General features: G+C 40.0%; 1 protein-coding gene across 13 annotated transcripts in view; it reads left to right on the top strand.

Annotated features, from left to right (window-relative positions):
- The window catches only part of LOC111562847 (teneurin-3), a 391,758-nt gene extending 375,871 nt beyond the window's left edge, over positions 1 to 15,887 (top strand). For all 13 annotated transcript variants that reach the window (XM_055010067.1, XM_055010068.1, XM_055010071.1 and 10 more), the window contains 11 exons: positions 4,317 to 4,514; positions 4,795 to 4,854; positions 5,489 to 5,833; positions 7,437 to 7,681; positions 7,764 to 7,945; positions 8,226 to 8,428; positions 8,987 to 9,097; positions 9,202 to 9,344; positions 9,469 to 9,593; positions 10,486 to 10,616; positions 13,362 to 15,887. In XM_055010067.1, coding sequence (XP_054866042.1) covers positions 4,317 to 4,514; positions 4,795 to 4,854; positions 5,489 to 5,833; positions 7,437 to 7,681; positions 7,764 to 7,945; positions 8,226 to 8,428; positions 8,987 to 9,097; positions 9,202 to 9,344; positions 9,469 to 9,593; positions 10,486 to 10,616; positions 13,362 to 14,117 — 2,499 coding nt within the window. In that variant the 3' untranslated portion in view covers positions 14,118 to 15,887. The remainder of the gene's footprint in view (positions 1 to 4,316; positions 4,515 to 4,794; positions 4,855 to 5,488; positions 5,834 to 7,436; positions 7,682 to 7,763; positions 7,946 to 8,225; positions 8,429 to 8,986; positions 9,098 to 9,201; positions 9,345 to 9,468; positions 9,594 to 10,485; positions 10,617 to 13,361) is intronic.
- Positions 15,888 to 16,637: the final 750 nt, after the last annotated feature.

The following is a 16,637-nucleotide window of genomic DNA, read 5'->3' as shown; positions in this document are numbered from 1 at the left end:
TATTTTTTTGTCAGAGTGACAGGTCTGAAAAAATGGAAGCAAGACCCCAGTCAACAATGAATAAAACAGGAGAAACTGACAAAGGGAGAAGGGGCCAAAGTTAGGAAAGCAGAGAGAGATGAAAAGGGGAGAAAAAAACTACAAAACAGGGAAGGTGAGGAAGAGAAATAAAAAGATGAGGGATCATTCCCTCAGTAAAGAAATGAGCCACATTCTACTGCTTCATGTGTCATTCGTGGCCATTCTCACCTTCCCTAGCACTTGTTTTTCATTCACTTCCATGCACCATCTGTCACTTTCTGCCCCTGCTGAAAATACTTACTGGAAGCCTCATTGGAAAACACAGTGTCAAAAAGCAGAATTCATCATGCACAGTGGCACAGTTACAACATCATAACTGCATCTATATGGAGGCAGCATACTATGATTCATATTGAGCACCATGAGCACAGTTAAGTAGGAAATATGCTAATGCCTTTCTCCAAGAATACTAGAGGTAGTGTGATTACAGTGCATTAGCTTCTGTCTGTCACTGAGGGGAAGTGGATTAAAAGTGGAGTGGAGTAAAAACCATGAAAGAACAAACACTCAACAGGTGGCTGTATAAACCATTTACCGTTATAGCTTTAGACAAATAAATGACGATTGAGTCGATTCTGAAAGACTTAAAGTTGACTTCAAGCTGCATGCAATAGCCCATAAAAGAAATAAAAACACTAACACAGTATAATACATAAAATCAGATCAGTGGAGTTTGAAGCAAGTGTGCATAAAAATACAAAACAGTACACGACACGTTTCCTAGGAGCCAGTTTAGCAGGTCAACAGAATCACACATTAAGTGCTTGTCTAGTTAGATTTCAAGTTCAAATCTTCACTTCCTGCCTGAGGCAAGGAGCTCACATCCAGGAGAGAATGCTGTTTGGTGTTGCTCAAAATAAAAGAGCTGCTGTCCCTTTTCATAGATTAGGTCTATACTATCCTTAGATTTCAAATTGTGATCCACTGCTAATCACAGTACAGGAGGGTTACAGAGGATCTATGAAAGGCTTTTTCTTTGGTTTTGGACACCTGAAAGAAATTGATGTCTCATTAATCTACAGATTATTCCAGTTTTCCTTTCATCATGCCAGACAGTATTTTGGGATATCTGAAGGCATTTATGGCACTATCTATAAATATTACCTCCTCAACACCTTTTGCACTAATGTAGGTCCATATCATCACCCTGCCACCTCCGTGCTTCAATGTCAGGACTATGCATTCACTGTGATAGTCCAGGTCAGCTTCATACCAAACATACAGTAAGCCATCTGAGCCAAAAAAAAAATTATCATCTCATCTGACCAAAGACAGTGCTCCAAAGATTCATCAGACTTCTATTCATGGCCTTTAACAAAGTTTCATCTTGCAATTTTGTTCCAAACAACAAGAACATCTTTCTTGAATGCCGGTAATAGTGGTTGATAATTTCCACGTTTCTTTTCAATGTGTGAGCTGTCACAAAAACTCTTTTCATTGATAGCCAGTGTTCCAAATCTGAAGAACTTGCCTGTCTGGTTTACAGAGCAAGATTATGCAAACTGTTCGTGACAACATTTTAGGAGCACCGCAGCTCAGATTAGTGGTATTATGGCTTGTTCTGTACTCATGATTACTGCTGTAACTGTGTTTTAACACAGTTTTTTAGTTGTTCGCCATTCTCCTAGTTTTCTCTTTTCCATCTTTGTAAAGTCTCACAATCCGATTTTTCAGTTTTTCTAGAAATTCTTTTCCACTAAGATGCAGACATGCAGGTCGACACAGTTCAGTCAGACACACTTCCTTCAATAATCTAAGCATTTGTGGGAAATGATTATAGAGTGATATTTGATGGAAAAGGCTCTGCTTCTTGAAGGGGATGCCAGCAATACATGACTAAATAAGTCAATTTTATCACTAGATAGGAATGTCAGCATGGGATGGTTTTGCAAAGCATCAGATTTAGATGGCTTTTTGTTGTTGTTTCTCTCTGATATCTACACATGGTATTGGTTAAACAGTCGATAACAATGCAAATGCACTTCTGTAACAGGATGCAAGATTGGTCTGGCACTTTGATGAACTATACCATCCTAAGCCCCAAACTCACCTCACTGTATTGCTTGGTGAAAACATAATCAATCTTGTATTATCATTACTATAAATCCACTATGGCAGCAGTCTTAGCATGAACAGGGTGAGGAGGGATCTTGGAGTAGAGCCACTGCTGTGAAAGAAGCCAGCTGAGGTTGTCCAGGCATCTGATTAGGAGGCCACCTGTGCACCCTCCATTGGAGATTTTCCAGGAATGTCCAGCTGGGAGGAGACCCCAAGGACCCCAGACCCAACAGTCTGGAGAACTCCTTGGGATCCCCCGGCAGGAGCTGGAAAATGTTGGTGGTCAGTGGGATGTCAGGAATGCCCTGCTTAGCTTGCTGCCACTACAACTCAGCCGTGGGTAAGCGGAAGAAAACGGATGGATGGAGGATTCCACTCGGGCACATTATTTATAGACATAGTGTCTGTATATTTATGCTAATTGACCCTCAGAAGTGCCTGCTGTTAGACTGTCTGATCCTGGTACCCACACTACACTTTCAGCATTAGTAATCTGAGAGAAGACTTGACTTATGTGCCTAGACTTGGCTCTATTTGCAGAGTTCACAAAATCTAGCCCATGATTTCAGCCAGTTGCCAGCTTTTCACTGATGAAATCAGATAGTATAAATAGAAAAAGAGAATAAATAAATGGTTAGGTTTTGTTTTCCGGAAATCTTCCCACAGTAGTTATAATGTCTTGACAAAACAAAGATTCATGTGACTGGGTTTCAGCACATGGCAAAACCGTAGTCTAAATTTTGAGCAGCACAACATAAACTCTGTACAAAACCCGTAACTCGTGTTTTTATTGCCTTCGAAATATTTTTAAAATGTGATTTATCTTAACTTTTAAAGACACAGAGACCATTTTACACGCCTTCACCTCATCATACCTGAATTACTGCCGCAGCCTTTTTACCAGCTTCAACAAATATCTATTGACTTTACAGAACTCAGCTGTTGGTTTTTAACTTGAACCAAGACACACAATCCTTATCACATCACATTTGTTTTGGCCTCTTTACACTTGTCGGCAGTTTGTCTTAGATTTTAGTATTTCCCTGATTACGTTTAAGACCCTTGATTTCTCTGACTGAGTATTGGTATGTCAGTACACACTTTGAGATCATCAGGTTTTTTGCTGGTTCCAGGAGCTGGGCTCTGGAATAATCTGCCCGAGGAAATCGGCTCAGTGGAGTCAAAGTACTTTCTTAAAACATACAGTTTTTTAATCAAAGAGCATTTCCTTGTTTTCTTTAAAAAATCTTACTACCTCGAGACCCTGTATTGGCATTATATTTATATACTCAATTGTGGTTTTGTGTTTTAATCCGTATTCTGTTTTGTTTCGCCCTCTGTAACTTGGAGTTTAAAAAGCGCTCTAAAAAAGATTACGTTATTACAAGTCCAAGCAGCTCATAATGAGCCAGCGATGGTAAATTGTGAATGTTGTAGCTGATGCCAGTGTTACTCCTAAGCTCTGCATGTCTTAATGCAATGCTCCATTTAAGATAACCGAAAATATCCGACTGAGAAGGTTTGAAGGCCCTGTTAAACAAAGGATGCAGTCCACTGAGTGCCATAAAAACAAACAATGAAATCTTTCAGATTGATTTTTCTTCCTGCAGTGGAAACAATGTAGGAAGGCCAGAGCGTGGGTAATGGCGATAGATCGGGATCAAATGAATCATATATGCACAGACCTCAGCTAAATAGGTACTATTTGCTGGCTGGTATTGTCCCCTGAGCGCAGCAAAAAAAAAAACTCGACTTAAAATGCAACATGAGCTGTGCAGGGGGTCCAGTGGGGCACAATCTCACCAGATGGTGCAAAATAATCAAGGTATTTATCTAATAAAAGCTGATTACAAGTTGTACTGCCAGCTGTACTTGATTGATTATTCATAATGTAGATGATGTGGATTTAATGTGTCACAATGTCATTACGTTTAAAGTTCACAACATGAACCGCATTCTACTTTTCTGTGTAAAAAAGCACATAGTCAATATAGAAATCTAGTCAGTGCAATTAAACATCTACTAACCTCTCACTATTTTGCTTCCATCGCGTGATGCAACTCTTGAAAATGTATGGAGATTATTTCTTTCTCACTGCACCTCTGCTTTTCATCTTTTGCTGCTCAGTTGGCATGTTACATAGGGTATTTTCCTTTCTCATGCGCTCTCCCTAACAGTCCATGGTGTTGCTGCTGCACAGCCAGCACCAGTACATCTTCGACTATGACTCAGGGGACCGTCTGTCAGCAGTCACCATGCCCAGCGTGGCTCGACATACCATGCAAACTATCAGATCCATAGGATACTACAGGAACATCTACACCCCCCCAGAAAGCAACGCCTCTGTTACTGTGGACTACTCTGAAGATGGACAGGTGTGTTGTTGGTTGCGTTGTGCATGCAATAACACTGGAACTGATATTTTGTCATGTCATTTTTACGTATTTGTTTCATGCCATGTAAGACACTAAACATTTTTTATGACGTTCCATTACGGGGTAATTTCTGACAGGGTGGCTTACAGCCATGATGAATCTTTAGTGCTTCCAGTGTGGTTCTTTTCTGATCAGTGACCTGTTAATGTGATCATGTAATGATGGTAAAGCTAATCATTTCAGCATTCACTGCTTTCTCTCTCTCCCTCTCTCTCTCCAGCTCCTCAGAGTCGCCCATCTTGGCACTGGCAGACGTATACTGTACAAATATCGCAGACAGGTATTTTATTTCATGTGTTTTACACAGTTGACATGCTTTTTATTTAAAAAATAACAGATGAGTTACTGTATGTACATTTCTATTTGTATTTTTATATTTGCTTACTTTCAAATACATTTGTCCTTTACAACTAATGAATACACTGTTTTACATATACATGTAGCAGTATTATGGCAATATATTCCTATCATTCTTTGGAATAAAAATTCAAATTATTATTTTTATTTCAGCTAAGTCAGTTATGAAGAGCCACATATATTTTTTTATTTTTATTTCCCAGCATCCTTAGCAGAATAATTACATGTCTAGGGAGTAGATGGGAGGAAAATTCATTATTGCTTTCAGGTTCTGTTTTTTGTAATTGCAAGGCAAAGCAAGGGAAGATCAATTCAAGCCACACTTGGGGAATCGTAAAGAAATGCAGTCAGATGGACCCAACGGTGGTGGTGATGCATGATATACATGAGTGGCAGCTGCAGCAGACAATGTGCAGGGACTTTGACAGCTTGAATAGACCACTCAAGAATTGATGGCAATCATTAACTGATGCTGTAGCTGACCCTAAATGAACAGGATCTGATATTCTGCACGGTTCATCACTGTAAACACATATGGAATTGTTGTGTATCATCAGAACAAGCTGGCAGAGATCCTTTATGACTCAACGCGGGTCAGCTTCACATATGATGAGACTGCTGGTGTGCTGAAGACCGTCAACCTGCAGAGTGAAGGCTTCATCTGTTCCATCCGGTACCGCCAAATCGGTCCTCTGGTCGACCGGCAAATATTCCGTTTCAGTGAGGACGGGATGGTGAACGCACGCTTCGACTACACCTACGACAACAGCTTCAGAGTCACCAGCATGCAGGCTGTAATCAATGAGACGCCACTGCCAATCGATCTCTATCAGTTTGATGATATATCTGGGAAAGTGGAGCAGTTTGGAAAGTTTGGCGTCATCTATTACGACATCAATCAGGTAAGACAGGACCAGCGGCATTGATTTAAATTATCTTCAAGTAATCCATTAATGAGAAAAAAATGATTCTTGCACCTAATGTCATATGTACCGTCATCTCACCACTCACAAACTAAACACATGATGTAGATTATCATGTCACAACAGTGTATGCCATAGTAGGGAGGTATTTGATGGTGAATGAAAGTTGTTTCTTGTAGTTACCATGTAGGATAAGTGAGAAATCGGCAGGTCAAGACCTTAAATCGAATCTAATTGGGGACAACATGGTTGGAGCATTTTTTGAAACAGCAAGACTTAACAAGAGTACTGATATACTCTAATTCACTGTTCTTATTAGGCAGAAGTAAAAATGTGTATTTTTGCTAGAATTTTTCAGATTTCACTCTGGCCTAGTGTTGAGGACAAGGACATTTATTGTATTTCAAAATTCTCCCTAGTGCCTCTCATCCATAGACTTCAGGGCTGTTCTTACAGTTTTGCAGCTGCTACTGCCTAAATTTGTGTGTGGAAATTTTAAAAAATAGCCTAAGGCTTGAAGGTTTAAAGGATCTGTTGCTAATCAGGTTTGGAGTTTGTAGTGGAAGCTGCTTTGGCGGCATGTGAAGGACCGACAGCATAGCAGGCAGGAGTGGTAGTAACATTTTGACAAAGCACTCTACTTTCTCTGTGTTTTTCTGTGAATAAATAATCTGTTGGTAGGTGTCTTTGACATCACCCACAGTCCTCCATGTTTTATTGATTTTTTTTTTTTTTTTTTTAACCAATTCCCCTTTGCTTTAAGAGTTCCTCATTGGGACAAGAGATAGATGACTAGCACATTATGTATTGAATCGTATTATGTTATGCAGCAGATAGGTTTCTCTCAGCAGTATCGAGATAACGGACAAATGCTTTCAAAGCATCTGAGCCCATAGATTTCTTAACTGTAACTGATTGCCAATGTGTTCCTGTCTGCAAAGAAGACCTCCCTGAATTCAGTTCATCTATCCATCCATTATCTATACACCACTTAATCCTCACTAGGATCACAGTGGGGCTGGAGTCTATCCCAGCTGACTTAGGGGCAGGGGACACCTGGACAGGTCACCAGTCTATCACAGGACTACATATAGAGACAAATAGTCACACTCACATTCACATCTACGGACAATTTGGAATCACCAATTAACCTCAGCATATTTTTGGACTGTGGGAGAAGATGCAAACTCCATGCAGGCCCAGGCCGGGACGCAAACCGGGGATCTATTAGCTGCAAGGCAACATTGTTAACCACCAATCCACAGTGCCAAATTCAATTCAGTTCCGTTCAATTTTATTTATATAGCGCAAATTCACAACATATGTCTTCTCACAGCGCTTAGCATTGTAAGGTACAGACTTTACGAATTCTAAACAGAGAACGGAAAACCCAACAATCCAGAGATGACTTTGGTTTCCCTATGACGGGACAATGGCCACTGTTTAGTGTTAATGCCTTGTCTGGCCTGCTCTGTCATGTATGGTTTCTCCAGGCTGTGTGTTGAAGTCTGATCAGCAGGACGTTTTCTTACTGCAGGAATTAAATGTTTGATTTTTGGAATGTGTCTGCCCCCTGTCTCAGATCATCTCCACAGCAGTGATGACCTACACTAAACACTTCGACCAGCACGGCCGGATCAAGGAGATCCAGTATGAGATTTTCAGGTCTCTGATGTACTGGATCACTATTCAGTATGACAACATGGGCCGAGTCACCAAGCGTGAGATCAAGATTGGACCGTTCGCCAACACTACCAAATATGGTTACGAGTATGACGTTGATGGACAGCTGCAGACAGTCTCCCTCAATGAGAAGATGATGTGGAGGTAGTGCTTTTGTCAGTTGAATGATTTCATTCTATCATTTGATGATGTCAGATGTTCATATTATCATTTTCTGGAATTCCAGGTACAACTATGACCTGAATGGTAACCTGCATTTGCTGAACCCTGGGAACAGTGGTCGGTTAACTCCTCTACGCTACGATCTGAGGGACAGAATCACTCGTCTGGGAGATGTTCAGTACAGGCTGGATGAAGACGGTTTCCTGAGACAGAGAGGAGCTGAGATATTCGAATATAACTCCAAAGGTAGGGATTAATACTGTGCTGGCCCATCATAGCAGTATAAAGGCCCAGTCACACCACACATCTGTTCATACATGGCACCATTTATGTGATTATACCATATCCGAATTTATGGATGGTAAATGTTTTGTTAAAAAAACATATAACAATCCCCTAAAACTTTGGAGCAAAGAAAGTTGAAAGTTTTCAAATTCTACACATTGTAGCTCTGACATCTAAATAGTTGCTGTTGTCTTCTCATTCTTCACATCTTTATTCTTCCTTTTTATCATCTTTTATTCAGGTCTTCTAGTTCGTGTCTACAGTAAAGCAGCCAGCTGGACCATCCAGTATCGATATGATGGCTTGGGTCGGCGTGTGGCGTCTAGAAACAGTCTGGGTCAACACCTGCAGTTCTTCTACGCTGACCTGAACTACCCCACCAGGATCACCCATGTCTATAACCACTCCAGCTCTGAGATCACATCCTTTTACTATGATTTGCAGGTAGCAGCTCTGAAAAAGTCACTCTAAATGTGGGGATACATACTATATGTGGTGAAAATAGAAAAGGAAATTGGTATAAATGTGTGATTTATTTTCAAAACTCTGCCCTATGTTCTCCTGTGTCTCCAGCAAGAGACAGGATAAACACTCAGTACTGTTTATGAATCAAGTTTGGATTTTGCTTTCAACTTTTGATTTATGATGGTCTGTGTGGAGCAGGTTTCCCTCCAGTGACCATAAGGAAAACATGGTGAATGTTCAGCATCTCAATTAGAAAGGAGCGGATGATTTTTGCTGTAGCAGCCTCGCTATATGACATAAAAATATGTTGCTACTTCAAATGCTTCACAAGTTTGCAAATCTGTAGCACTGTAACTATTTTATTGTGATTAATATGGTTAATAAATCTGCAGCAGCGCACAACACAGAAAAATTCAAAATCACGGCGGCATTATTTATTGCCCTTCTGTAATTATTTGTGGAGTGGCTATATTAGAAATCTGTTTCATCAATATTTTATTCATAATATGTGCAATTGTAATGTTTGTTTTTGCACAGGGCCACGTGTTTGCTATGGAGATCAGCAGTGGAGAGGAGTTTTATATTGCATGTGATAACACTGGGACTCCACTGGCTGTGTTCAGCAACAATGGACTACTGCTTAAACAGGTACATGTGTGTTTTATTGGGGGGCACTTGAGGAAGCTGTTCCACTGGTGACATTGGTTTGTGTCTCCGTATCAGATCATAAATCTGTGTGTGTTTGTGTGTAGGTGCAATACACAGCGTACGGCGAGGTTTACTTTGATTCCAACCCAGATTTTGTGCTGGTAATTGGTTTCCATGGAGGCCTGTATGATCCCCTGACACGACTGCTGCATTTTGGAGACAGAGATTACGACATCCCCGCGGGGAGGTAGGCAGTCCCTCACTTATGTGTTCATTTCCAGTCTAAGCACGACATGCGATTGTATATAACAGGGTTATACAGTTCCAGCTTTGTGAGTGTCACATCTGACTAGAGTGTGTTTGTTGTGAAGGTGGACCACTCCTGACATCAGCACATGGACACGCGTCGGTAAAGACCCGCAGCCCTTCAACCTCTACATGTTCCGCGGCAACAATCCCATCAGCAAGATTCATCAGGTCAAAGAATACGTGACAGGTAACAAGTAGAAATATTTACAGTATATAAACACCAAGGAGGTAGTTAAGTTTTCCAAATCAAATGCTGTATATCAAATGCTCTGAAAGTTCAATCATATTTGTCCTGCAACACTGTAATCCTGTCCCCTTCCTTTCCTTTATGCTTTACATTGTACAGTAAATGTACTTTAGGTTATAGCTTGAACTGAAAACTTGTTAGAGTGTATTTTAGTTACTTTACTATTCATTTAGATGTTTTGAAAAATATCTGTGTGGGTCATTCTTTGCTGACAGGTGAGACAAATCACTGCACAAATCCTCATTGTATGTTAGTGCTTTGTTACATTATTCTGTTTCTGCAATCATCAAAGATATTTTTAGATTCTATTTCATCATCCTGAATAGTGGTGTTTTATTCATTTCAAACATATTCCACATGCTATACTAATGAAAAATAATGTGTAATTATTTTTCTTTCTAGAATTGTAAACTGCTCACCACTATCTGAAAGCTAAATGTTGTTCAAGTAAATAGCACGGTGACAGAGGCCAGAACAGGTGTCAGAACCTTGGAATACAAGTTTTTTATTCAAGATTTAAAAATGAAGTACTAGTTCAGTTTGGGTCATATAGATGACAATTGGAGATGATAATGTGCTGGATTACTTTGTAGGTAATGAGCTACAACAATGTACACGTTGACATTTGATGTTTATGAAAGGAACAATCATAGTTTGTCTGGTTATATAATACAAAGACATCAAAAATATACAAAGCCACAATCACTGTTATTACGTTACTTAGATGGCTTCTCCATAGGCGCAAATCATCAGAGCAACATGCTTGAAGTCACTCTTTAACGTCTTTTATTATTGTCCATCTCTTATCTCCGTCCATTTTCTTTCTCTGTAGATGTCAACATCTGGTTGGTTACATTTGGCTTTCATCTCCACAACGCAATACCAGGATTCCCCATTCCTAAGTTTGACCTGACACAGCCGTCACTGGAGATGAAGAAGAGCCAGCTGTGGGATGATCTGCCTGTACGTATTCTATAGAATAACAGATGGCTACTTTTTCATCGCAATTAAAAGGCAATTCTACATTTTACCACATGAAGGAGAAAATATTGCTGTACTGTCAGAACCTCCAGGCACTGTTGTGCTTTTGCACACATCCCAATCAGAAATGTGACAGCAAATGGTTTGTTATTACCTGTTACAACATAATTGGTCATGACTGTATCGAGGCTACTTATTTGAAGTAGAAACTGAAAAATCTGATTGTGAGACTTTCCAAAGATGGAAACGGTTACAGGAAAACTGGTGACCAGCTAAAAATCAGTGGAAACATAGTTGCAGCAGTAATCAGGAGGTAAAGAATGAGCCAAAGAACCACGAATCACAGCCACAGTGGTCATCCTCCTAAAATGACACCATGGACGGTGCGCTATTTGCACAATCTAGCACTGAAAAGTACATAGACAAGTGCTTCTGTGTTGGCATAGGGGTTATTACTGGTTTCTCTGACAGCTCAGACATTGCAAATTGTCAACATCCATGGCATCTATTGGCAGAAAAACATTGCTTGCTGTTCACAACAAAACTGCAAGGTGTACCTATGCTAAGAAATGTGAAAAGAAGCCTGATTAATATTAGCATATTCTTTGATCAGATGAGACCAAGATACATTTGTTCAGCTCAGATGCAGTTCAGCATGTTTGACACAAACCTGGCCAGGATCACCACAGTGATCGCATAGTTCTGACAGTGAAGCATGGAGGTGGGAGGATGATGATATGGGGTTTCATGAGTGCAAAAGGTCTTTAGGAGACCAACATTTATTGATGCCACCGTGAATGTCAAAATACTGACTGACAAGATGACTTTCTCTCTCCAGAAACTTAGCCAAACTGGAATGCACAATCATGATAACGGTCCAACACAAACTCACCAAAATCATACACGAGTTTCTAAAGAACAAAGGGAAAACTACTAGGGCTGGACCCAAATATCCAAATATTCGATTGTGACGGTGGTATCCGAATATTTATTTTGAGATCCGATTATTCACATAAAAAATGTAAACCGTTAGTTTTCAATTTTACATGAGAGACATGTGGTTACTCTAATTCATTGTGTATATATTCTTAAGTTTGCGTTGCTAGTATCCTTGTGTTCTTCATTTTTTTTCTTGTTTATATTGTATACATAGTGTATATATCTTATGTCTTTAATTTATAGATGTGTTCTCTTCATTTTTCTGACTGTCGCTTTGCTGCTGTGACATTGCAAATTGGATGCCAACATTATTCAGAATATTGAAAAAAGAAATTATATAATACAAATTAAGATGAAAACAAAGCAATTGAAAATGAAAGATAACAAGGGTGAAAAGGTGGAAATCAAGACACAACCCAACCTTCACAGAGTAAAGAGAATCAGGAAATGGAGAGGAAAGAAGAAAATACAGGAGAAAATGGTGTCAGAATAAGGTGAAAGGAAATGAGGAGACGATAATAATCCAACAAAACCAATCATTCGTGCCTTTCATAGTTTCAACCTGCATTCTCTGCTCCTTCCTGTTTTGTTGCACTTAGATATTGGGGTTATTTATACACTTATTTGGTGGACAGGTTGTCAGGAAGTCACACTTAGTAAAGAGTGAGAAACTGCACTAAAATACATCAAAATGAACACAATGCTTAATGAAGGCAGTAACTGAAATAGAGGTGGCAGAGTCAGATGGGAATTGGGAGTAGATCAGAGAAAATGAGGAAAGAAGCAAGAAAAGCTTGGACTGATTGATAGTGTTATTTGAAGTGTGACTTACTTGTTCAGTTTTGCCGTGTTAATGGCCTTTTTCACCAGGAAATTCAAAAGCTACAGGGATGTTGATCGGCTAAGCCCAGACACGTAGATATGCAGAAAAAGGCACACAGCAAAGACCCAATTTTATATACTGACCCAAAAAAAAGTTAGATATTCACACATACTACTGTGTTAAAGTTTCCGCCTCTAAAACCGAAGTGCTTTCAAATATAACACCATGAATAGCTTTCATTTAGCAATGAACTTATTATAAAGTGCACCAAAGTTTATTCTAATTTAAATCACAAGCACTGTACAAAGATAAAAATGGGAAGAAGAACTGAAATACAAGATTCATTTAAAACATGCAATAGCTTCAACCCACAGTTGTTGCGAAAACATCCAAAACAGCAACACATCCTGCATAAAGTTGTAAGAAAATACATAAACTTAATGAAGCTGAACAAATTAAGAAGACAGTCCTAATGGGGAATGTTCATTATATAACAACCAAAAGCAAGAATATGTTTGTAGCATGTTGTCGTATATATAGTCACTGTTCTTTGTGTGTATTTACTTGAGTTAGTTTTCTGAGCTACTATTTTGTTAGAGGGCTGGTTTTAAACATCCAAACACAAGGCAACAGTGCATACAATATTAGAAGACAAGTTTTCTACAGTATGAGCTGCAGCTCTGCACTTCACAGACTGTTGGGTGTTTTCTCTCACTGTTCTGCAATTTAAAAAACAATAACACAAAAACAGGTTGCAAACTCAGAAATATTGCCAACAATTCTGTGTGAGACACTGGATATGGAATGAACAAAGTAAGCAACCTATTCATGGTTACCATATTGTCTGTGTAACTTTGCAACTGTCCTTGAATGCAATGTTCTCAGCATCTATTATGAAGTAATAAGCAACAACAGGCATCACATTCAATTCAAAGTCAAACCGTGCTTATTTTTTCTGTCCACAGTCTATCTCAGGTGTGCAGCAGGAGGTGACTCGTCAGTCCCAGGCCTTCCTGTCCTTTGAGCGTATGCCAGAAATTCAGCTCAGTCGGCGGCACTCGGACCACACCAAGCCTTGGCTGTGGTTCGCCACTGTCCGGTCTCTGATTGGGAAGGGAGTAATGCTTGCTGTGATCCAAGGCCGCGTGGTGACCAACGCTCTAAACATTGCCAATGAGGACTGCATCAAAGTGGCGGCAGTCTTAAATAATGCCTTCTACCTTGAAGACCTACATTTCACAGTGGAGGGACGAGACACTCACTACTTCATCAAGACCAGCTTGCCTGAGAACGACCTGAGTGCGCTCCGGCTCACCTCAGGCAGGAAGTCACTGGAGAACGGGGTGAACGTCACGGTGTCCCAGTCTACTACGGTGATGAACGGGAGAACACGGCGTTTCGCCGACGTGGAGCTGCAGTATGGCGCTCTGACGCTCCATGTGCGTTACGGGACAACGTTGGATGAAGAGAAAGCACGAATCCTGGAACATGCGAGGCAGAGAGCGCTGTCGAGCGCCTGGGCCCGCGAACAGCAGCGGGTGAGAGACGGAGAAGAAGGAGTACGGCTGTGGACGGAGGGAGAGAAAAGGCAACTGCTGAGCAGCGGAAAGGTCCTGGGTTACGATGGTTACTATGTGTTGTCCATAGAGCAGTACCCTGAGCTAGCTGACAGCGCCAACAACATCCAGTTCCTGCGCCAGAGTGAGATAGGGAGGAGGTAACAGGGCATCAACAGTATCAAATGACTGCACACTCTGTCAAAGACTAACTAATATTTCCGTTTTAACACAAAATGGATGTCACGGGCTGAGCTGTCTGAAGACTGAAAAACTATCCACTGAAGAGACCCCATGTCTAAAAATTAATTTTGATGAGGTTAAGTAGGATTTCTAGACTGATCGATGATGTAACAATCACTGCAACACAACTGAGCTGAAACATGATGAAACTACAGTTGTGAGGTCTTCATGAGCCTGTCAAAAGGTTCTTTTGACCAATGCCTTTTCTCCTTCTTTTTCTACCTTTTTTCTTTCTATCTCTCTCTGTCTCTTTCACCCTGTTGTCTGCCTTCAAACAGCCTGCATGCCCCTCCCCCTCTCTCTGGTAGGCGGGGCTAACCTGACTGCTATATTTGTGTGCTATCTAGCTGTAAAACAGTGGGATGTAGAGACTTGTTCAAATAGCCAACTGAGCATTTCAGCAGCCATCACAACTAGATGAGCCCTCAAGCATTTAAAAAGCTGTAAACTGTCTGTGCAGTCAACATAACAAATGTCTGTGTATCCCTAACAGATGTTGCAAGTATCATATCTCTGCGGGTCCAGATGTGATCCGACGCTCTGGGTTCTAGACCTCTGTGAGCCATGTCTATAGGATGTTTTGTTTCCATGGCCGAAGCCATTGAGTGGAACTGTTGTGGACTCTCTCTAAGAGAGACAGGCACAAAAAAAGACAAAAATTTGTACGAAGGGAAAAAAAAAAGACTGATTTCCTGTTTGGATTTTTTTGTTTGTTTTGTTTTATATATAAACTTGCATTTGCTTCAGACAAAAAGGGGATATAAAAATGAGCAAAAAAGTGTTTACATACTATTACATACTATTACCACTATTACTACTATAACTACACCTCCACCATAACCACCACCACCAGAATGGACCATGATCGGAACTAAATGAAACCAAACTTTGAGTTGTGTTTTTGTTTCATTCTTACTGATATCTATGATCTGTTTGGCCAGTTCTAAAACCACTCCTCCTCATCCCCTGTGCTTTTACAAGGTCCACAAACTCATACAGACCACAGTCTTAACAGCAGTGTGTGAAGAAGCAAGGTGAGCACAGTGCCACAGCTGTGCCTGACTCTATGTGGATGTACTCTTTATGGACCGAGTGGGCTCACTGGTCCTGTAAAACGCTGGTCCCCCAGCAGCCCAGGAGTCCTTCACTTCTGCAAAATGTGACTCATGATGCATAGACCTTGTGCTTTTATCGGTCAAAGGTAGTAGTATTGCTTGCAATAGAAACATGTTGTCATGGCTTTGGGGGGGGCAGGGTTGCTGTGAGTAGTAACTAATTGTTGCTTCTCTCTTCGTTTTTGCTTGTTTCTCCTTAAAGAGACAGTGCATCGCCATCAGTGACATTAATGAATAACAGTAATAGATCAAAAATCGATGTGGATGTTTTCTCATTGATTGTGGGAGTATGTACTCTTTTAGAGTTTTTTGTGTGTATGTGTGTTTACAAGGGTTGGAAGGCAACTTTAATCATTTTGAAGGAAAGTGCAGGAACTTTACACAGAGGGTTAACATCATATGCTACCAATCTTTTTTTTTCAGAGACTATTAAGACAAGTTGACAATGTTTTATGGGTTTATCTTTTTTATTTTGAACGTTGAGAAATTCCACTTATCCGTACATCAATATTAGTCTCAGAGAAAGTAATTTATGTACAGTGTTTCTACGGTAAAGAATAAAAATCCTTGAAACTAGTGTTGGTATTTTACTGTGTGGCTTTTCTCTCTCCACTCCCAAAGACAAAAAAACTATTTCAGGCTGCTAGAAGCAATTAATAATGTGTTATAATGTAATAAATGATATATTTAGTAAATATTTCAGTACAATGTTGTTGTACATCACATTGCAGGTGAACAATTTTCTTGAAATTACTATGCATTGGTAAAGAAGAACTACAGAGGTTACACCGCTGGATGTATGAAAAAGCTGCCTTAGACACAGACTGCCTCACAAGGAAAACTGGGTTGACATGTTCATTCAACAGTGACAAACTTTTTTCACTTTTTATAGAGAAATGAAACTTGAGACATTCAATTCCAAAAAAATAGACTTACTGGATTTAGCAGAATTGCTAGATACATGCAGTGGAATTAAGTCTGTGGATTGGATGTGTAAGGTACCATAATAGCGAAGCACAGATATCTCAAAACACTACTTAAATACCTTACATTACATTATACTTTTTAATAGCACACCAGGTTGAGCAAAACCACAACAGATTTATAAGCAGTTTACATAATTGTATATGAATGGATTGAAAATGTAAAGGTGAGTTTACCTAACTAAAACTACAATATTATAGTGCCATAAAATTTGATTTCTGCTATATATTTCCACAGATTTCTGTCTTCTTCAGCACACCAATTTGTTCAAACCTGATAATGGAGGAGTGTTTGGTTTTGTCAGTCTTCAAGTGCCTCATAAATACTCAGTGGGGTTTAGGTC

This window comes from Amphiprion ocellaris, chromosome 4 (genome assembly GCF_022539595.1).
Source record: "Amphiprion ocellaris isolate individual 3 ecotype Okinawa chromosome 4, ASM2253959v1, whole genome shotgun sequence".
In the NCBI taxonomy this organism is placed as follows: Eukaryota; Metazoa; Chordata; class Actinopteri; family Pomacentridae; genus Amphiprion; species Amphiprion ocellaris.
This window is presented reverse-complemented; position numbering and strand designations above follow the sequence as displayed.